General features: G+C 44.4%; 1 protein-coding gene across 4 annotated transcripts in view; it reads right to left on the bottom strand.

Moving 5' to 3' along the window:
* The window catches only part of SETBP1 (SET binding protein 1), a 376,778-nt gene that overhangs the window by 184,465 nt on the left and 169,595 nt on the right, over positions 1 to 22,718 (bottom strand). For all 4 annotated transcript variants that reach the window (XM_045457590.1, XM_045457593.1, XM_045457591.1 and 1 more), the window contains exon 3: positions 3,704 to 3,757. In XM_045457590.1, coding sequence (XP_045313546.1) covers positions 3,704 to 3,757 — 54 coding nt within the window. The remainder of the gene's footprint in view (positions 1 to 3,703; positions 3,758 to 22,718) is intronic.

The raw sequence follows: 22,718 nt of genomic DNA, 5'->3' as shown, positions 1-22,718 counted from the left end.
TACAAAAGTAATGTGATGTCTAGCAAGGGGGAGGTGGTAACTATATGATGGGACCAGCAACTAGATCAAAAGAGCCAGCTGCTAGAAGATTCTTCAGTGACATGGAAAGCATGCAAAGAAGGTAACAAAAAGCATACAAAGTATGTTATCACATTTTAAAAAATCCAACAGATGCATATTTATTGACATACAACAAAGACTGTAAGACTATCTCCCAAAATGTCATTATCTATATTTCTGGGGTGGAGTTAGAGGAGATTTTTTCTGTTTTTTTCTGTACTTTCGAGATTTATTTTTTAAGTTATATATTTTTTCAAGGTTTTTGTTTTTTTAATTTTGAGAGAGAGAATCCCAGGTAGGCTCCACTCTGCAGTGTGGAGCCCGACACGGGGCTCGAACCCAGGAACCATGAGATCACAATCTGAGCCAAAATCAAGAGTCAGACGCTCAACTGACTGAGGCACCCAGGAACCAAACTATATTTTTTAACAGTTAATGCCCATCACTGCACAGGTTACAAATATTTCTCTCGTGGTAAGAACTTTTAAGACCTAGTATCTCAGCAACTTTCAAATATACCGTATTATTAATTATAGTCACCATGCTGTACGTTATATCCCTAAGACTTATTTATTTTATAACTGGAAGTTTGTACCTTTTGACATCCTTCACACATTCGAAAGTTTCTACAGTGAATACTTATACCTTTTATATTGGGGGTGGGGTGGGGAGAATAAAAAGAAAATCAGAGAAGAAAGCATTTGATTGGTGGATTTTGCTAAAGGGAATGAGATGCCTGCTTTTATTCTCATGGAAGGTGGAGAGGTATAGTCTGGCAAAAGGGAATGAGGGTCCCCATTTCCAACTATCCAAAGACAAGAAGAAAAGGAAACTCAGTGCATCTGTTTCTTCAAAAAAGCGAAAGAACAAGATAATGGAAAATAAAAATGCTTGGGGCTGGAACCAAATGGAAGGGAAGGGTCTGGGGGGGCTTCAAGTGTGGATTTCAGAAGCTTTTCCAAAAAACTCATGCCTTTAAAACTAGCTAAGAATGGCAGCCACCTGTCAGCTCAGGCCTGACTCTAGGAGACAGTTCCATCCTGTGCAGTCCAGAGGCCAAGTACACCAGTCCAGGAAGAACACTCATCATTATCCTCCCAGACTTAGAACCTTAGCATCCATCATCAGGCTCGTCCTTGGAAGTAATGTGTTTGTTTCCAGGAATGAGTATGGTGTCTTTACAAACCAATAATTGTGGGGAGAAAGACAGTCACTTCCTTACCCTCCTTTATCTGGATGCAGAAAGGACAGAGACAAAGAGACAGAACAGTTTAGTTCAATACAGTTGCTGCCCCACACTTTCAACACTGAGAGCCATCAAAGATTACGGAGGGAATTGTGGCTATTTTCCTTACACAGTTGCAGCAGGAACAGGCACCAAGGAAAAGAAAACCCTTTACATGCATGTGATAAGTGTGAATCCTGTGAAAGCTGACAGCCTGTCAATGTAACTGGGGGGGAGGGGTCCTAGATGTCTTAGTGAGGTCCCCTCCTGAAAGTCCCCCACAGTTCCTGCAAGGGAACGTGTCTGTGAATTACTGCAGACATCAGGATGCATGGGGCTCAGTTTCATCTGAAACGAAAAGAGGAAAATAACAACAGAAACCGACAATTTGGTGCAGCGGGGCTGGGAGAAGGCAGCCCAAAGCACGTGGGCAGCATTTGGTTTCTGTTCGGAAGAGCACCCAAAAGGTCGTGTTGACTTGAGACACATCCGGGCCTTTTTGATTTAGGAATAACACTGGAGAATTAACTTTGATCTGGGCATTACACTCTGCCCACAAGATTCCCAGGGCTTCCTGGCCTCAGGAACACACATCCTGAGGAGTGAAAAATATGCATTTATGTCTCCAGCCTCAGGGGATGTCACACAAATGGAATAATGTGGAAAGGTCAGACAGAACCAGGAGAGTGAGCCATCTGCACCAGCTAGTGTGGGGTTATCCGTGGGAGCACAGAAGCAGCCTTTCTAGAATCACAGCCTCAAATATTATGGACATACCCCAGATATATCTAACCTTTCCTTTCCTTAATAGTTCACTTTAAATCTAATATCTAGAAATGTAGCTCAAAAAACGTGGCAAGAATATGACCACCTCAGAAAGAATCAGGGCCAAAATCATAGAGGCAAACATATACACACACCCCTTCCGTAAACTCAGTCTCTACTATGTGCCTTTCCAAGCCATGAAACATCACAGAGGCCTTTTTTACCCTGTTTATTTCTATAAATTTTCAGATAAAAATGAACCTTTAACTGGGATGCCACTGCGTGTGAGTGTAGCCATGGATGGGGTATGGGTAAATGTTGATTTTCTTTCGTCTTTGTTTCACATTCCCTTAGCTCACCTGGAAGTTTGTATGAATATGTGAACGAGTGATTATCAGTTTTCAATAGTTGTCAAAAGGCTTGCTGCTTATCTACTTTTAAGTCTTCATGCATTAACAATGGATAACAAGGATCAACAGAAGGGCACCAAATCCCAAATCAGTGCAAGGATTCATCTTTGACTCTCACCCATGGAGCTCTTTGTTTTGTTCCATCTCTTTCTCAAGCCTCTCATTTTCTACTCTTTGCTCTTGTCCCCAGCTCTCTGTGTGATCTGGGGCCATTTCTTATCAAGACCCCCATCCTTGGTTCCCTTGCAGGATGAGGGGATAGGATGTACCACATGTAGAAGTATAGTGAGGGCATGGTGAGCTCTTGGATATGAAACATTTAAAGAAGAAAACATTACCAAATATATGGAATTCTTGCTACTAGAAAATTACTTGCTCTGTCCCAGATGTTCTCTTCTGTGAGCTACGGTGTCTCCCCACAGAGGTACAGAACAATGGGGATCTTAGGAAGGGCATTGGTAGGGTAGTGACAGAAAGGTTTATATTAAAAGAGGGATCGGGGCAGGGATGGAGGACCACAGCTGTCACTCTTGGGTTTACCTCTCTTTGTATACATGTTGCATCTCCACTGGGGTCTGTGGAGGAACAAAAGGATCTCAGCGTGTCTGCTCTGTATATGTGTTCCTGTGGTACCAGCAATACTCTTCCAGGGACAGGGAGGGTGATTTTCCATCTTTACCGCTGCCAAAGGGGTTTTCAGAGACCCCTTGCCTGCTCCCTTGTGTGTTCTGCCTGTGATGACCTCCAAACAGCACTCTGGCCAGAGAGAATGGTGGCCTATTTCCTGCCCATGGTCAGCAAAACGCAACCATCTCTCTGTGCACGAGTCTGAGATGACCTGGCCACCAGCCCATGACTCCAAGTCATATTCGCACAATGTTTTCAGAAATGTGAGTATCGTGTCCCCAAAAAGGGAAATCCGTGGGAGAAAGCCAGTCCCACCCCATCCTCTACCTCCCTGGTTTTAGCCTTTTCCTGTGCTAGACTGTGCACCACCAAGCATTACTGCCATCTTGGCCTATGTTTATTCCCTGCTATAAAATATTAAGAAAGATAGCAGAAAGATACTTTTGTTTGCAATGACATGAAGCAGGAGCTCATTGTCAAGGGTGACAGAGTCAGTCTGATGGAGAAAATGTAAATCCAAGATGGGGGTTTCTGCCCTGGCCCCAACTTCATGTGGTCATGACCAAACTAGAACACTTCACTTTCCTGAGCTTCATAAAAGGATTGGTGGACTTACCTGTGGCTGAAATCCTTTGAGGTCACTGGCTGCAAGGTCACTGGCTGTGAGGAGCTGGAAAAGAACAGAGGGGTTTTCTGAGTTTGCACAAGTTTGCACACACTGTCCTCAGGACAACTTACCAGTGATGGACTTACCACCATCTAGATCTGGAGCTAAATGTGGTATTTCTGGGCCAGGAACCTGGACCCAACAGCCTTCTCACCTGGTGTCCACCACAGCTCTGACTTCTTCACCTCCCTCTGCAGCCCCCTGTCCATGTACCTCCAATTCTACAAAGGGTCTTACATTACAGATGGGATTATGTATGCCCTTCAGCAGGTCCACAGCCTCCTGAAATTGTCAGTACAATTATGTGTGAATTTATAGATGTAGAACACTTCCTTAGGGAGAGGGTCCCTGTCTTCCTACTATCAAAGTAGTCTGTGATATCATAAGCTAAAGAGACAGTTAAAGACTGTCTCCTCCAGGAGGGCTGCTTCCTCCTCTTCCTCTTCCTCTTCTTCTTCCTCTTCCTTTCCCTCTCCTTCTCCCTTCCCCCTTCTTCTCTTTCTTCCTCTTCTACTTCTTTTCCTTCAGTTAGACCAGTAAAAAATAACCCTCCCTTTACCCACCTACATGTGACTCAGTTTCCCTTCATCATATATTACCTTTGATCTTATATACTATGTAGGTATTCACAGCTTATGCCTCAAACTGCCATGCACAGTATTAGAAGATAAGAGTCAGGTTTATATAGTTTCTGTGTTTAATCAATATTAAAGGGTCAAGTTCATGTTTTGATATTTTTGCATCCTCTCCAGAAAGCACCAAATAAAAGCGTACGATTAATTGCTAAAATAATCACATTCTTTATTGTTGCACAAAAATGCTGGGAAATTGTAGGATAAAGAGAAAAAGGGCAGATGCTTATTTTGATTCAAGGAGTGTGACTGCTAGCTTTGTTAGGCCTGGAGAGCATCTGTGAAAAAGAGGAAAGATTTCATGTTTGCTGTAACAGTATTTTGTTCGGTTCAAGAAAGAGAGGGAGTCATGCTGGGCTCCAATGCCTCTAGCCTTCAGGAAAGCTCAACTGGGCTGCTTAGCTTCTCTAAATCACTTTGCCAAAAATGATACATAAAGTGGTGTTAACTCCGGAATAGAGCAGAAAGGAGGTAGACAGTGTACACACTGTACCTTTCTCCCCACACCCAGTCCTGAGGGCTAGATTCCTCATGCTGAAGATGCCTGGAGAAGGTGGCATCAGTCCTGACAGACAGTCTGGCCCCTCTGTTTGTTATGAAACAACCAAGCAACAAGCCATTAGGGTACCTGACTAGACACCGAGGGCCAAACCTAATCATAAGACTTGTTAGTCCCTGCCTTTAAGGAACCTACAGATTGGTCAAAGGATGAGATATGTTTATGTCAGTGCAAGCAGAGGGTAGTAGAGTGTAAGCATCAAACTGTGTGCATAAAGCAAGAGAGGTCAGGGCAGGGTTGCTTTAGGAAGATGGAGATGGAACTGAGCCTTGAAAACACAAAGGTGGCAGGGCAAGGGGCTTCGGATGGGCAGGTGGAAGAAGACAGACATGGACGAGGGATGTGCCAGTCCCAGCCCAGCTCCCTTTGCATCTGACATTGCCAGCCACAGTGTACAATAAGGAGAAAGGAAGGAATTAGGAGACACCGAGGGTAGAGAATAGCCTAGGTAGCCAGCAGTGTGGTCCCTGCCTTACATACTTTATTAAGCTTCATGACTGTCGTGTGAGATCAAAAGTATCTCCACTTTATGAAAGGGAAAACCGAGACTCAATGGAGGTTAAATAACATTTTCTAGGTCACGCAGGTAGTACGTGTATGTATCCAAAACTATATTTTCCCAAAGCTCGTCCTCTCCCTTCTATGCTAGGATGCCTCCGGATTATAGCACATTGGAGATAATTTGTGGAGGTGGAGTAGGAGGAAAAAAAACGAGTGTTACTTTATTAGTCAATGAGCCACAGGCAGTAACATAAAGCATATCCCTATGAATGACCCTTCACTGACCCTTCTTCCAGACATTCTTTCATTTAATTGGTAATGACCATCTACTCTTCAGAGCTTATCAGTGCAGTCTAAGCCTTTAACTTGAGCTGAGCAAAGGTTAGGGTAGAGTTGGGGAGGAGTGACAGAAAGTCTGGAGTGAGGTATGGGCATGGGAGTGACCTTTGCAAGGACAGAGCCACCAACATGTGTTAACACGTAGGATCAAACCTCGAATTCTCTAGGCCTTGGGAATCCAACAGGCAGGGATCTTTCTTTCCCTCTTTTAACAGGGTTTGCCAGAGAGAAAGCATGAGACAAAACATCTACTTCCTCCTATCATGAAATGCTACATCTAGAGTCAACCACAAGGGTGTTCACAGCATCATAACATATGCACTATTCCCTCGTGTCAATGGTTTTGGGATTGAGAAGTTACCAGATCCATTTGTTTGGTTGGATATAGAGATAATGGCATCTTTGGTTATTACTTGTTATGTCCCTAGCTCAACAAAATTAGGATCTATCCCACCTTCCTGGAAGCCTTAATATCTTCCTTCCTTCTCTTCAAAGGAAATCAGATGCATGTAACTTAGTTCTTAATTATTTAAGGCTCTGTTTTGTGTTGTCGTGTGTATTTTTTGTTTTATTTTTTCACTTAACGAGACCAGGCCCAACAAGACATGATTTATATCTTATGTAACTTCTGCATTCCTCAAAGTGATGAGAAGAGTCTAGACAGGTGATTAGTCAATAAATACCTGTTGGCCAAACGACTTAAAAGGAAAGTGGTGAATATTGTCAACCTAGAGGTGAAGACTAGAACGGCTAAGTTGCTGAGCCTGGAGAAAAGAAGTGTGAGAGACAGCTTATGACACCCTTCAAGTCGACAAGAGGAAAGGGCACTCAACATCTAGAGCATTTCCTGCATGAAGTAGGCACTCAGATATTTGAATGAATTAATTAACTTACATGATGAGAGCAAGCTCTTCTCTCCTTGCTGTAGGTTTTATGAGTGAACACTTCAGTGTAGGAGTCAAAGTTAAATTGAAGGAAAGCCGGTATGAAAGAGAAAGTGGTTGAAAAGTGAATGAACCCACTACCAGAAAGAGAAGGCAAGCTCCCTTGCCTGTGGATGAAACAACACAGTGAGCCCATGGCCATTCAGATGTGGTCGTTTATCTGAGCTGGGTTTGGGGGAGGCAGGAGGAGGTGTCGGGTATGGTTACCAAGTACTTCCAGAACTTCTGAATGTTTTACCTTGGAAATTCTGAACTATTTCCATCACAATCTAGCACAGAGATAATCTAGGTGTTATCTGACATGGAAACAGCCAAAGGCAAGCTTTGAGACTTCCTCCCTCAATGGTTCCAGAATGAACAGTGTGCAGAAGTCTGCTTTTCCCAAAACATCCAGCTAGGACTCCCTGCCTGCCTGGCTCCTGGATTCTACCCTTGCTCTAACCCAAATACATGAACACTTTGGCAAAACACAGACCCTGCTCCTTGGCCACTCCCATTTACAAAGCTGATTATTTCCTAAATGTCTACACATTCCACACGCAGGAAAGGAGAAAGGACTGGTCCTCAGCACTGCAGCCTGGTGCTCAGATGTAGATTAGAAATACAGGATAGGAAGTCCTCCTGCATTCTGAAATTGCAGCCCACCCAGATCTGTACCCCAAAAGAGTTCCAATCTTAAAGACTATCAGAACCTGAAGGAGACAGCTGAAGCTCTCTGGGTGGATAAGAAAAATCACCATGTCTACAGTGGGGTCAGGAGCCACTTCTGTTAGGGAACTGGAGCAAGGGAAGGTAGTATAGTCAGAGAGCTCCTACTGTGTCCACCTCTCCCTCCCTTCAACCAGAGTGGTTCTGTTTTTCTTTCCTTCATGTACACAAATTAATTTAGAGTCAAATGTTCTGCCACTGAAATGAATTTCAACCTTCCAGACTAAGTCCTTATTTTGCAGAAGAAGTTGATAAGTGACTTCTTTAAAAAAAATTTTTTTTAATGTTTATTTATTTTTGAGACAGAGGGAGACAGAGCGTGAGTGGGGGAGGGGCAGAGAGAGAGGGAGACACAGAATCTGAAACAGGTTCCAGGCTCTGAGCTGTCAGAGCAGAGCTCGATGCGGGGCTTGAACCCACGAACTGTGAGATCATGACCTGAGCCGAAGTCGGACGCTTCACTGACTGAGCCACCCAGGTGCCCCAATAAGTGACTTCTTCAAGATCACATGGCTGGTTAACAAGAAGCCCGGGTGAGTCCTGTAATCCCCAGTCCCTCTGCAGAAACCCCCACTAGTGACCATCTCAGTCCAGTCCAACCCTAAGTCCAGACACAGCTGGCTGCCTGCCTCTGTGCTGAAAAAGAGGTGCATATGCTCAGAACACAGGAGAAACTGAGGCCTGGGCAAGAAGACATTCAGGTGTCCCTCCACAAAGCCAAAGCCACTGCCCTGAAAAGCATTGATCTAGACCCTCTCCAGACCATCCCCCTACTCAGAGACTGGCCTCATTCTGTCCCACTGGAAAACCGTTCACTGCCCAGAGCAGCCTGGCTGTGCGGGGAGGCATCCAAGACAGGCAGGCAGAGAGGGAGGAAAATGCAATCTGCTATGGCTCTGGGGACTTCAATCAGGCTGAAGTTAATGAAAAGGATCCTGCCTTTTCCCAGGACTGCTAAATGTCTGCACTGCTCCCAGTGAGAGGGTTGAGCGGGTGTTGGGGGAGAAGGGCAGACAGAATTACATTTAAAAGGCAAAGGAAGGAGAAAATTCTTTCATCTCCCTGGTGGAGTGGGCAGTGTTCCTGGGGCCCTGTCTCAGACCATTCTCATTCCTGACACGTCTTGCTGTTCTCTGGAACAGTCCACATTCAAAATATTAGGATGATGACCCTGCTTTCCATTTTTGAGGAGCTGCAATTTCTCTCTTGGCACAAGTTCTTTTTTTTTTTTTTTTTTTTTTTGTCTCTCCAAGCCTGAGGGGTGGGTTAGGGAGCAGGTAGGAGGGTGAAGGAAGCTGTGAAGCTCTGAGGGGGCGAGAGAGGAGTCTCTTCACCTTCGGGTGCAGAGGCATTCTGCTCTCTGCTCTCCTGCCACCCAGCTCTCTGCATGGGGGTCTCCCTCTGCTTCCCTCACCAAAAGTCACCTCCATCCAGCTGCAGCCAGCCTCACCTTGTGCCCTCTAGGACTGTCCCTCAAGCAGCTGCCCTCCCACCCACTAACTTCCACAGTGTCTAAAGCTTCCCTCAGAAGAGAACAGGAGGCTACTCCCTTTTCCTCCCTGTACCCTCCTTCCCCAGAAACAGTATTTCCCTTCTGCTGGCCCTTTACCAAAAGGACACACTTCATTTGGGAAGAGTGGGGCCTAATATATCCCCACTGATCCCCCAGGGGATCATGACCTGGGGTACATGTACCTGGGAAGGGAGTCACTGACACAAAAGGGAGGGATGTGGGTCACCCTGGACATCTATCCAGAAGGATCTCAACCTTACAGACATGCAGCTGGACACACTGAAGCCTCATTGTACTGAGGACCTTCTAGGTCATTTTCTCTTTACAGATATTTCTTCCCTTGTGGGCCTGGGAAATAAATGATGGCATGGGAGATGGATGGATGGATGGATGGATGGATGGATGGATGAGTAGGCTGATAGATAAAAGAACAGAGCAAAGATGGCTTTGGGGTAATAAATGCTCCAGTTTGAAATTGTCCTTAAATATACCATCCTTTCATTAAATAAAACTTCTAATTAACCCCCTTCACACACACACACACACACACACACACACACACACACACACACAAACTTTTCAATCTGTTCCCCTTTTCTCTTTCCTATTTTGTAGGAAATGGATCAGTTTCTCCCTCTTTACTTTGTAAAGTGTCATTTGCTTCTTCCTTTGGCTACAGGATGGAACCTGAAACCCATCCCAATCCAGGCCCTCAATCCACAAAGTTCAGGACAGCCTTTATGGAAGGCAATGTCCCAGCAAGCCAAGACAAAAACAAAATCAAATGTGTGACTGGGGTTTTTGAAAACTGACTAGCCCCACTCTTTAACTTGGCAGAAAGGAAACAGACTCAGAAAGATTGTGAGTCACCCAATGGATAATCTGGAACAAAGCCAACCATATGTATGCAACTGAAAGAAAGTTTTAGATGCCCTAACACAGAGGACTGGGAGATTCTGAAAGGGCCGGGGAGAGGTGCAAGGTAAGTCAGGGGTTAAGACAGAGAAAAAGGAAGAAGCTGAAGGTGATTTCCACCAAGCAGCAGGCTCTGGAAACACCCACCATAAGCGAGCTCACTACTTCACCAAGACCACAAAGACAATGTGGAAATTGGAATAGGGAGGTGAAATGGTACCATTAGGTTCCTGCTCCTAACAGGGCTGGTCAATGGCCATTGCTATACAAAAGGGCATTAGTTAGACTTGGAGGGAGAAAACTCATGTCCTAGCCCTGGTTCCAGCTCAACTCACTATAGGATCTGTCACCAGCTCACTTCACCGGTCCAGGTCTTCTTTTACCACCTATAGAATGACTTCTACGCTCTCTCTGGCCGTACACTTCTAGCACCCTAACGTGTCCTTCTCACCTCAGGGACCAAAAAGAGATGGAGCAGACTCTTTCTAGTTTTCTCCCCTCTTCTCTTTTCCAGCAACTCTCCTCCCAAATACATACCTTTAAGAGACTGTCTCCACTATCTGGAAGTATCCCTAATCAGAAAGACAAAAAGGAGGGCAGTGGGATGGTCTTGTACTAGTATCTCCATTACTGGACTGGTGTGCAATCAGGAACTTAGACAGATGGTCACTCAGATTGCTACATGGGCTCATCATCCCAGTAAGCCTGCAGTCACATCCACATCTGAGCTCAAGGTAAAAAACCTTACAATTCCAAAAGCATTAGTCTAGCTGCCAAGACACTTGGAGTGTGTGGTATAGAAGCCAAGCACCTGGCTTCCCACCAGCCAAAGAAGCAAGTTACACACTTAAAGCTGCCATTCTGGTTGGGCTGAGTGTCCTTTTGCTAAATCCTTTCAGCCTTCATGGAATTTTAAAGGTTGAATCTGAAACCACTGACAACTCCAGTCTTAGCTATGGAATCCATTCCAAAGAGCAACAAGGATGACTAATAATAACTGAATATAACTGCAAGCAAGCCTGGTCTTGCAGTAATATATATACACGTATATATATACACATACATATGTATATATGTATATATACATATATATGTATATATGTGTATATATATATGTATATATGTATATATACGTGTGTATATATGTATACACACGTATATATATGTATATATATGTTTATATGTGTATATATGTGTATATATACATACACACACATATATACACATACATATATATATATTTTTTTTTTTTTAATGAAGGGGTTCTAATATTTACAGGTGAGATTTCTAACAAAATGCCCTAGGTATGCAGCCAAAAGAGCTCTACTTTTTTTTTTAAGCTTCCATCTGTAACCTTGTACATACAACCTATGTTCTAATGGTGGTATTCATATTTGTTGCCCAAATCACAACTGTTTCAACTTTTGAGTGGAAATGTCTTTAATCCTTCTTCTTGTAGATTAGAGCTATTACTACAGAGACCTAATGACAGAAAAGGACTCTTATGCCTTAATCTGGAACTCACTGAGACAACGAGTTTTGTTTTATGTTACTTCAAATTGGTGAACTTATAGAAGCTGGTACCACCCTTTTTGAAATACCCATTAGAATTATTTTTAAATTCCTTGTTCCTTAGACCAAGAAAAATGGATTTCACGGACAGCATCTTGTGTGGTATTGGGTGGGAAGTTAACAAAGGTACACTTGGTATACACTGGGACGTGGATGTTCACATCCCCATTTATTAAGTGTTTCAGTAAAAAGTAGCTCAAGTAGGTTAAGTCATTTCTGAAGGTATACAACAAGTGAGTGGTAGAATGGCATCAGAGCCTCGTTTGGCTGACTCATGTTCTTTTTTCACTACATCATGATATTCTATGAGCCATGCTATTTTTGGAATATGCATGATCAGGTTCTAGCACATCCTCTTATGATGCTTCTGACACCTCGGAATGAACCATGCATAACAAACATAGAGAACAGTGGTTTTCAAACTGTGCCCTATGGAGCCCTGGATTCCACAGAAGGGTCCTGGCGACTGTGAGTAGATGAAAGGAGGGAGCTGAGTTCCAACCCCAACCCCCTTTATTCAGGGCAGCACAACTTCTATTGTTATTTCATATTGGACTTCTCCGTGAAGATGATTTAAAGCTTTACAAAACAGAAATTTTGAAAATTCATACCTTAAAAGAGAAGACCCTTAGACAGGTGAACATGCCATTCACAGTGCTAACCGAATATACCTGGGGAAAGGAGAATTAACCTTTACAACTTATTTTAGGAACACATTAGACCTTGTTTTAGGAACACAGCCTTTAATACTTGCTATGAGTTACTCATCAGGAAAATCCTTTCTCTTCCTTTCTTTACACTTTCTGTAGGCAGTGATGTCTGCTCTCTTCTCCTGAAGTTCAGCAAGCTACACGCTTAAGGAAGCATAACTAATTTACCAGGAAAGGAAGGAGCTAAAGATACGTTGCTTCTCAGGAGCACAATCTGGGCTGTAGGTCCTTTCCTTTGAACAAAATGAAGAAATCACATTGCAAGCATCTGTGGGCTGTTTCCAAAGTCCGTAAAAGGCCAATAAAGGAGGTTCCCCTCATTGAACATATGCCAAGCAAGGCTGGATGCTGAGGGAAGGGGAGGAACCCATTCTTATCTCTCTCTTCTCATCATTTTCTGAGTTTCTGCTTAGAACTGACCAGATGATCGGCTCACTTGGCTCTACAAATCATATTAAAGCTTTCAAATGCATCCCCTTGGTGAACCCCAGAAAATTGATTCGCACCCTTAGGCTCACTCTCAGCAGAAAATGGAAAAGTCAGAAGGTACTTGCTTCAGAGAGGGTCTGAGCACTGGAGTCAAAAGCTCTGCTCCTCACCTCAGTGAAACCAGTTTGGCTGGTAATCTGGGTCCCCTAGGCTAAATCTGGAGCAATTAATCACAATTACAGGTGAATTTCTAAAAGGGATAAAGTCAAGCTGGACCTTGCAGATGCCAGCAGCCATAGCTTTTCTAAGTCTCAGGTGAAATAGAAGGATCTCCTCCAAGAAGCCTACCCTAAACTCTTGGAAATTATAATATGAAAAACAGTTTATTTTTCAGGAGCCACCTTTTGCTTGTCATTGTACCAGGTAGATGCTTTAACTTCATTATCCCTCTTCATGCTCACATTACCAATGCAGGGTAGTATTATTTTCAACAATTTATAGTTGAGCAATCTGAGGCTCCAATTGGTTGAATAATTCAGGGTTATGGAGGCAAAAAGTGACAGAACTGGGATGTGACCATGACTCTGAATCACGACAAGTCCAGACCTCTGTCTAAGCCATCCATGACCCCCTCAGTCATCCCTAAATGGATTGGTGCTTTCTCCCTTCCTACGGTGCCAGGGAGTCAGTCCTGGCTCCAGGGACATTTTTATCACTGCCAGCTGTGCCCCAAATGACTTGCCATGCAGGTAGGAGCCAGGCTTCTCATCAGCCCCAGGTGGCCTCACAGTGCAGATATCTAAATTAATGCCCACTCTCTTGATCTTCTCCTCAAATTTCTCTGAACTCAAGATAACTTTTTCCCAAGGAACTTTGTTCACGAATTCTAGCTGACCAAGGACTCACTAAAGTCTGCACTGTACATTTACACGGCCATAAACTTCCTAACCAAGTTTATACTCTCTCCCCACCTCCCACCTTTCTCTCCTCCATTCCTTTTTCCTTCCCAGCTAATCAGGGCATGCTAAGTTCCAGGCATGTCACAGATGCTGGGAGTCCCCATGAACTACTAAATGCTTTCCAGGGATCAGCTCATATCATTACATTTTCTCAAGAACCTCATGAAGCAGTACCATGAGTACACCCATCCTACAAATGAGAAAGCAGAAACTTAGCTACAGGAAATTATTTATTCAAAGTTGCAAGACAGCAATTGACAGATCCAGAGAATATGCTCAATTCCACCTGAAACCATGGCCTATGTTCATTCTTAACTACTCCATATGTGTGGGGCTGGCAGGCAATCTAAATGCTGTCACAGGTCATCTCATCCCAGTTAGAAAAGATCTCTGCCTTTTAGAGATGCTAGCTAAGACACAATGAGGAAGGCATTTATTTAAAAAAATAAATAAAAGGTAACCAATAACGGGAAGTGGGTAGTTGCATCCCAAGAAAGAATAATATCATTATGGCCATAAAAGTGGGCACTTTAGATAACACACAAAAATGGGAAATCCCATCTCTGTTACAACAGGCATGAAACATGGTTTATGTCCTCCTTGAATTCAACATAGGATGAGGACTAGGAGGAATAAGTAGTAAAGACAGTTTTGCACCTGACAGAGTGATGAAAATGGACAGCAGTAGGTACAATCTTCAGGAGAGACAGGCAACCATCTTTATCAAAGATAAGAGATATGAAACTGGAGTTCTTCTCATTCGCAAGGAACAGCCTTCACAAACTAAAATTTGAAAGATAGCCTTTGTTTACCAAATACCTCTGCTTGCAGTTTTCATCAGAAAGATTAGTTAAGTATTTTTAAGGAAGTAAGATCTGGTTATTTGCTTATTCATTTTATTTAATTAACCAAGTAGAACTTGCTTGTTTATATGCTTTGTTTTCGGTTGAAATGAAAATCTCTTTGAACTGCTGTTTGAAAACTGCACAACCAGTGTGCAATCTCTTTCACAAATGGCTCTGCTTTTGCATTAGTGTTACAGGCCTTGCGAAAGTGCTGAGTATTCACTTGGTCCTGCCACTCCCTGGGATGGGAGTTCTCTGAGGACCAAGACATCTGGCTGTTTCCAGAGTGGTTCTTCACCATTGAAGATATTCTACAGGGTCTACCACAGCTTGTAAAGATGTCCCCCAATATATTAAGGGAGTAAAACACCTTCAGAAAATAGGACTAGACTCTAGCATGACAACTTTGAAGGATGCATGGTTCCTTGACATATACACACACACCTGGGTACTGTGTTAAAAATCTGTCCCTCTTATACTTTATACAGGATTTCTGGAAACAGTTGATGCAGCTGTTCGCTGGGGTGTGCATATACCTGTTTTGTGTTTCATGCAGTCCTTACTTAACTACAGTTTGCTAAAAAAAAAAAATGTTCTCTTATGATTTCACTCTAAAGAACAAGATCATCTCACAGGAGCATCTCAAAAATGGAGGTTTCCTATTTATCAAAATGGCTCAGTCAAATGTTGATTATATCTCCCTGGACCTCTTCTCCAAATAAAGTGTCCTTTAATTGTTCTCCCTGAAATCTCCTGTATGCCTGACTCACAGTCCACCCATTTTTGGACACACTTGCCCATGATTTCTGGCTGGCTCAGTTGGAGATGCCTCTCTATATACTGCCCACTGAGACTGAACAAAATGAATGAACAACACAGATGCTACATCAGCAGGACTGGATGTAGCTGCTAACTAAGTCTGAGACCCCTTTAGTAATCATATGCCCAAGCCATTTATTTATAGCACAAATACAAAGGGCCCACCACAGGGACTGGTGATGTTCACTTTTGCAGCCATATTTGATAATTCATTGGTAGTGTGACCTCTCACAAGTAACATCTCTACCTGGCTCTTAGGTAGTTCCCCACCTCTGACGTGAGGAACTCTGTAAGATCACCTCATGATCAGACAGCCTGTGAATCTGGGAAAGGCTATGCATAGCCCCACCACTCACCTGGGCATTATCAGGCTTCATACAAACTATTACTAAAGGTACTCAGGGGTGGGATATCATAGAAAATGATGGAGTGGTAGGATGATAAGGAGAAGCAGGGCCCTTGGCACAACTGAGGAGTTAGTGAAACCTAAGTTTGTCTTCAGAATGATCCATGCCCTCCATCTCTCACTCACCGTGTAACTATTCTCAGGATAGCTGTCTGCTGTGTTTCACTTCTAACCAGAGAAGAAAAATCAGAGCCTCCATGTCTTTTGGTAAAAACAAATTCCATATCTAAGGAATTGTAGTTAAGAACAGAGATGAGAGAGGCCCGTAATTTGGGGGGCAAAGGACCTATTGCTACATGGCTATGTGAAGCAAGCCTGACTCTGGGCTAGAAGAGGGGCAAGAGGGCAGGGAGGCCACAGCTAGCTGTGCCCAGCTGCTCACCTTTGCTGTAGCTATGGGAGAGGCATGTCATGTCAACAGCAGGGCCTGATCTCTCCAGTCACCCTACGGCTTTCCTTGACCTCATGCGATATTAACAATAATCTCAATTCTGAGACACACAGCTTATTTCCACAAAGAATTTAAGAGTTTGACAATAGTGCTGTCTTTTAATTATTCACTCTATAATTGACTAGATGAAAAATCATGGGTATTCTTCATAGCCAAGTCATAGGGAATGTTATCCTATTTCAAGATATAAAGTGTTTCTATTATAACAAGAAGGAAGTAGGAGATGACAAAATACCTTTACTCCCTAGACCTAAAAAATTTCAAATGATGATCTCACTTAATCATCCTGACAGCAGCACAAAACAGAAAGGGGCAGAGACTATCCTGCTTGTTTGACAGATGGAGGAAATGAGGCAAAAAAATCGGTCAGTGACTTGCCCAGGGACATGTTCTTGGCTGTAGAAGACTTAGTGTGGAAGGGATCTTGGGGGGTGATTATCCAGATCAGCCTCCCTCCAATGCAGGAATCCCCTTCTCTAACTTCTCTGACAGATGGACACCCGGCTTGAACACTTTGGAGGAAGTGGCACTTGCTATTTTAGGGCCACAGCAGTAGTCTTTAGCAAGTTCTACCCTTATGCAGTTGAAATGTGCCTCACTGAAACTCATCCCCTGAGTCCTGAGAACAGAAACTAACTGTTTGCTTTTTTAAACCATCATGATCTTCCTGTTAAATAGGGAATGGGAACCCCATTTTACAGATGAGGAAACAGATGGACTAATCAACCCACTGCAGACCCTGTATCTCAAGTTAGAGCCTACACCAAACCCAAAGGATTTTAGACTCCTCTCTTCCCCTATGCATTCTCCAGCTCTGCCCATGTGCACAGACTACGTTAAGCTTAGTCCTCCTGCCACGGGCCTCCCTTGGTACTTTCGGTTACAGGTATCAGATCTGTACATCTCCAGGTGGGATATCCCAGTGCTTTCAATTCGTCTTCTCTGTATATGGTTCCCAATGTCATCACCAGGTAGCTTATATTAGTTTTTCTTTTTTTTTAGGTTTATTTATTTTTGAGAGTGAGAGAGACAGAGAGTGAGTGGGGGAGGGGCAGAGAGAGAGGGAGACACAGAATCTGAGGCAGGCTCCAGGCTCTGAGCTGTCAGCACAGAGCCCGACATGGGGCTCGAACCCATGGACCATGAGATCATGACCTGAGCTGAAGTCGGACGCTTAACTCACTGAGCCACCCAGGTGCCCCATCACTATGTAGCTTATAAATGCCTCTCTCTTACTGGCTTTCAGATCCTAGCACACTGTATCAGTGGGAAGAGAAATTGTTACTAGTTTTGTGCTGACTAGTACCTTTAATACTAGTGCTTTAATACCTGACTCTTGGAGGCAGGGTAGCAAAGCCCCATTGTAAGGCATTTGGCAATTAATTCCCATAAGCACTCCTGCTGTTTCAAGCTACCAAGTTGAAGATGCTGATTGCAGAGTTGGGAATAGATGTGCCTAGCTGACTCATGCTACCATAATCTGGCTCCATCCAGCACACTGCTGGTGTGCCCATGAACCCATCTACTAAAGACCACTGGCAGCTGGACTGGACCTCAGGCCAGGCAACTGGTATGGCATGGCACATTCCAATAAGCTCAGGAGTTATTATGTCCTCTGTGCAAATCTCAGTGTGCAGTAAACCAGGCTAACGAATGGAGTAAATGTGAAGGGTGCCAAAACTCATCTAATGATTTCAGGCAATAAATATTTATTTTTCTAGGAACTGAGGATATAATAATGACAATATAAAACAAGTCCTTGTTTTCACTGAGGCAGACAATACGGTAAAATGATAACAATAAGAATATTAATAATGATGTAACCTGCTGATTGTAATAAAAGACAAAACTAAAAAAAAGAAAGGGGATGGGGAATGAAAGACTAGGGATGTACTGCTTTAAATAAGCTGGTCAGAGAAGTTTTCTCTGACCGGAGGATATTTGAGTAGAGACCCAAATTAAGTAAGAAAGTGAGCCATGGGGTATTCAGGAGAATTCCAAACAGAGGAAACATATGGGCACAGCTACGGACATGAGCGTGTGCTCACTGTGTTGGTGGAACAGCAAGGAGACCAGTACAGCTAGAGCAGAGTAAGCCAGGGGGACAGTGGCTAGAGGTTAGGGTGGAGTCGGGCCATGTCACATAAAGCCATTAAATATTAGTCTCGAGGTTTAGGCCACAGTAGATTGCTGTGTGGAGAACAGCCAATAGTATTTGCTGATGGGTTAGCCATGGGGTGAGAGGGAAAGACACAAGTAAAGGATGATGCCAAGGGTTTTGGCCTAAGAAGTTGGAAGAATGGAGCTATCATTCGTGAAGACTGGAATGCATGGTGTGGGTGATGGTGTAGGTGTGTTCAGTAGCCCAGGAACACCTTGGTGTGGCTGGGAACCGAGAGCTTCAATGCAGAACAGGAGGCACACGGTGGGTTTGTGGGCTAATGTGCAGCTGGTCCTGCAACACTGGGTATGCTGAGGGTGTCCTGGGCAAGGAGATTTGAGAGCACTTTGGGGTTTATCTACGTGTAGGCCATGTTGAGAAATCTCCACTATGCAGAACTCCAGATGTACCTGAGGAAATCCTAGATAAGTGCAGTAAATCTACTTGCTAAGGACTGAATACTCGTGTGCACCAAAATTCATATGCTAATTCCTAACCCACAATGGGACAGTATTTGAAGATGGGCCTTTGGAAGATGATTAGGCCATAAGGGTGCAGCCATCATGCACGGGATGAGTGCCCTTATCAAAGAGACTCCCTCAACCCTTCCTCCACGAGAGGACACAGTAAGAAGACAGCCGTCTATAAACCAGGTAGCAGACTGTCACCAGACACTGAGCTAGCCAGTGCCTTGACCTTGGGCTTTTCAGCCTCCAGGATTATGAGAAATAAATTTGTGTTGTTTATAAACCACCTAGTTTATGATATTTTGTTATAGCAGCTGAACAGACAAGGCAGTGTTGAACCTGGACTTATTTCATCTCTTGATTTTGTTAGGTGTGAATTTGTTCAGACCAGTAGACTTCTTGTCTGCTCATTCTACTCATGTCTAAATTTTAATTTTGTCTTATTGAGCCCACGTGAATGCTAAATACCCTGCATTCTACAGATACTGTAATGAACAAATAAGATAAAGTCCCTGCCTTCACGGAACTTGAGAGTCTAACTGGGGAAGGCAGCACTACTGCTGAACAACAAAAATAAATGTAATTTAGAGTCGTGATACGTTCAAGGAAAAAGAAATATGAGAGAAAAGCATGGGTATGACAAGAGAGTCAATGGAGACCTGATTTACAAGATGGAGCTAGTCAAGGAAGGCTTTCGGGAGGAGGCAACTGTAAGCTGAGCCCTGAAGGATGAGCAGACATTGCTAAACAGACACCTATAAAAATGGCACTTTAGGGAGACAGAACATCAGACTCAAAGGCCTAAAGCAGGAAAATGGCTTGCAAATCAGAATGGCCCCTACAATCTATAATGTGAAAAGAAAGACTGAGATTAGGACTCCTGAATTCGAAGCCGAAGTCTGGCATTACTTAGCGCTAGGAGCTTGTTCCAGTCACACATCATCCCTAGAGCTGAGTTACTCATCTGTGAAGTGGGAATGTAGATGAGGCAATGACTGCTGCAAAGTAACACATGCCTGATGGTCAGCCAGGGTCAAGTTCAGCTATTAATTCTTCCATGCAGCTTACTCCTGAGCCTCTGTTTTCTTACCCATAAAAAGTGGATAACATTAGCCACCTCCCAGGGATGTTTAGATGATAAAATAAATGCCTGTCAGGAGCACAGAAAGGCAATGCTTCATAAAGATGAGTTGCTCCCTCTTCCTTAGATCTTTCAGAGGCATGGTGAGGCTAAACTTGGGCCACTCAAGTGGGAGAATGGGGAGAGTATCCTGTGCCACATCAACAGACGGGATAGCTGGCATTAAACTTTGAACCCCTTCTTCTCCCTTCCCTGCCCTCAAGACTATGATCCTCTAAAATTCTCTCACATGAGAGGGTTGTGGGTACTGTGGAGGGATTTGGCCGTGGCTCTGCTGTGGCCAGGTTTTAAGTAGACACCTCAGCATGAGACTGACACTGTGCCTTCCTGGGCTGAGGGCAAGGGTGGGTGAGAGGTGGTTAGAAATGCTGCCTCTTCTCTGGAAGCTTTTATTAGAAACCGGGGATGCCCCATTCCTATTTCAAACTCTTTTGGCCAAACATGAAATGCCCCAAGGTCAAATTTATTAGTGCATCTTATAGCCCTGAGAACTTTTGGCTTCAGTGCCGAATCCCTCTTATCTCCCTTCCCTCCCTGGAGCCTCGTAATTTAGCCAAAGCAGCTGCTCATACCCCACCAACTCCAGAGTGGTTCAATCTGTAGACAAAAATAGACACACAGGCGGTCACTGCTGTCATGGGGCCATGATCAGAAACTAGATATACCCAGGACATTCTCCAGTGAGGGGAAAGAGGAGCTGGTAGATGATTACATGGCAAAATGACAGAGCTTGGGCTGGTCCCAAAGATCCAGAACGGGTACACGAAGGCACCCGAGAAAAGGTCTGAATTTTACCTGTCTGAAATTTCGCTTCCTTATTTCTGAAAGAGGTCCCAAAACTCCTGGCCAGCTCACAGGATTTGTGGGAAAATAAAATGGGATGGGGGGCTATGAATGTCTACCTCCGTCCTTCCTGTTCTACATGTGAAGGGTACTACCGAGGACATCATTATTTATGATAGTAGAAATGATACTCTGTCTTTCATTCAGCTCTCAGCAGACACTTGTTATGGGTCTCTATCTGAGGGCTGTGCTGGTCCCCGATAAACCAGTGGCCACATAAGGGACATACTTAGGGGCAGGGAAGGAGCCACTGGACCCTTTGTGGATCTGGCTGTTCCTGAATTGGACTTGGGATTCTTCTCAGTAGAGCGGCTGCTGTGTAACCATTCCACACCTTGCCCGGTGGGAATGCAGAGGGAACAGGCTGGGCTTCCTGCAGGTGAGGAACATGGCTGAACAAGTGGCAAGGAGCACAGCCTGCAGGGAGGCTACAAGGATAGCTTGAATGAAGCTGAGGGCACCACTGAGGCTAGTGGAATTGCCTTTGTTTCCCCTGTGTCTGTGAACAGTGCCCCCTGCCCAGAGGTGGCCCTGAAGGATGCGGAATGGGGGTTGGGCAGGACCCGTGGCTACAGCCTCCTAGCCTGTGCCTATGCATCTCATTATTGAGCAGGCCTGAATCAAAGCAGCTCTGTGCAGCTGCTGTCCTGTTTAATCCATTTGTAATCAAAAGTGATTAGCATGGATGCCTCAGTGCTGAGGTTATTGTGTGTGTGATCAAAGCCATGGCTCCTGCCTGCTTCCCAGAGCTGCCTGCACCTGGGAGGGCATGGCAGGCCATGAGCCTGGGCCACGGGGCAGGCAGCCCCTGGCAATCTGAAGGAGGGTGGGTACCCTGAGTAGAACCAGGGGCAGCAAGTGCAGCCTCGCCTATGTGAGGCTCAGCAGCCTTGGGGAAGGCTGGCATTCCCAGTCCAGAGGCTTGGGGGAGCAGGTGGACCCAGGGGTGGACCGAGGACAAGCAGAGCTCATTCAGCATTAGTTACACTCCTAAAAAATTCTTAAACTCTGTCACTTTATAGGAAAGGACACTGAGGCCCAGAACAAGGAACCCATAACATGCCTGGCAGGCACTTGCATGTGTGTGTGGAGGCAAGGAATGAGACTGGGAAGAGGGAAGGGGCCAGGAGAGAGGATGAGACAAAGGAGGTTTGCCCCAAGTGATGCACAGCTGGGAAGGAGACACAGATGCCAACAGAAGAAAGAATGCAACTGCTAAAGAGGCAAAGTGGGAACAGCTAAGGAGTCAAGATGTTCTGGGCCTTTCATAGTTTATGTATTCCTTGCCACATGTCAGCTCCAGTAACTTCCTGAGCCACATCTCCCTAAAAACAGCGAAATCCCAGACCCACCCTTCCCTCTATTTATAAATTCTGCCTGAGTAAAGCTTGATATCCACTTCTCTCTGGTAGTCCAGATTATGAACATCATTAAGATCCAAATGGAGACTCAACTCCTTCAAGAAGCTTTTCCAGAACCCCCTACCCTAAAGTCTTCTACCACGTTCTCTGTACCACTCATGTGACACGTAGCATGCGTTGTCCTGATAGCTCCTGGGTTGACAGGGGACATAATTCCTTTGAGTATTGGAAGAGGATGAGTATATGAGTCCTGCTCCATCATCCAGATTGAAGCTCCCAAGGGCATCTATTGTGTGGTACACTCCAGGACACCCCTCCACACCTGCTTGGGTGGAACAGTTCCTGAATCTTTGACAGGAGACTGGGGAGCTCCATGAAGTCAGAGTTGGACCTTCAGACTTTGCATCTGCCTCCAGACCAAGTACAGTCCTTGGACAGAGACCTGTAGCAAATGCCTGCTGAAGGCTGAACGAAAGACACAGTGAGTATTGCATAAACATGCGTTTCATTTTGACCTGGTCAGTGAGACTGCCTCTATTTCCACCTAAACTTGAGCACCATTCTCAAGGGGCAGAAGAGAGGAAAAGACCTGGGGTTGGTGGGGAGGGGGAGTGGACAAAGTGAGGAGAACAGGCCAAGAAGCTGCTTTTTCACAAAAAAAAAGTTTTTCCTAGAGAATCTGAGGGCTC

The sequence above is a fragment of the Leopardus geoffroyi genome, chromosome D3, assembly GCF_018350155.1.
Source record: "Leopardus geoffroyi isolate Oge1 chromosome D3, O.geoffroyi_Oge1_pat1.0, whole genome shotgun sequence".
NCBI classification, from domain to species: domain Eukaryota; kingdom Metazoa; phylum Chordata; class Mammalia; order Carnivora; family Felidae; genus Leopardus; species Leopardus geoffroyi.
The sequence above is the reverse complement of the archived record's forward strand: the minus strand, read 5'-3'. Positions and strand labels throughout refer to the sequence as shown.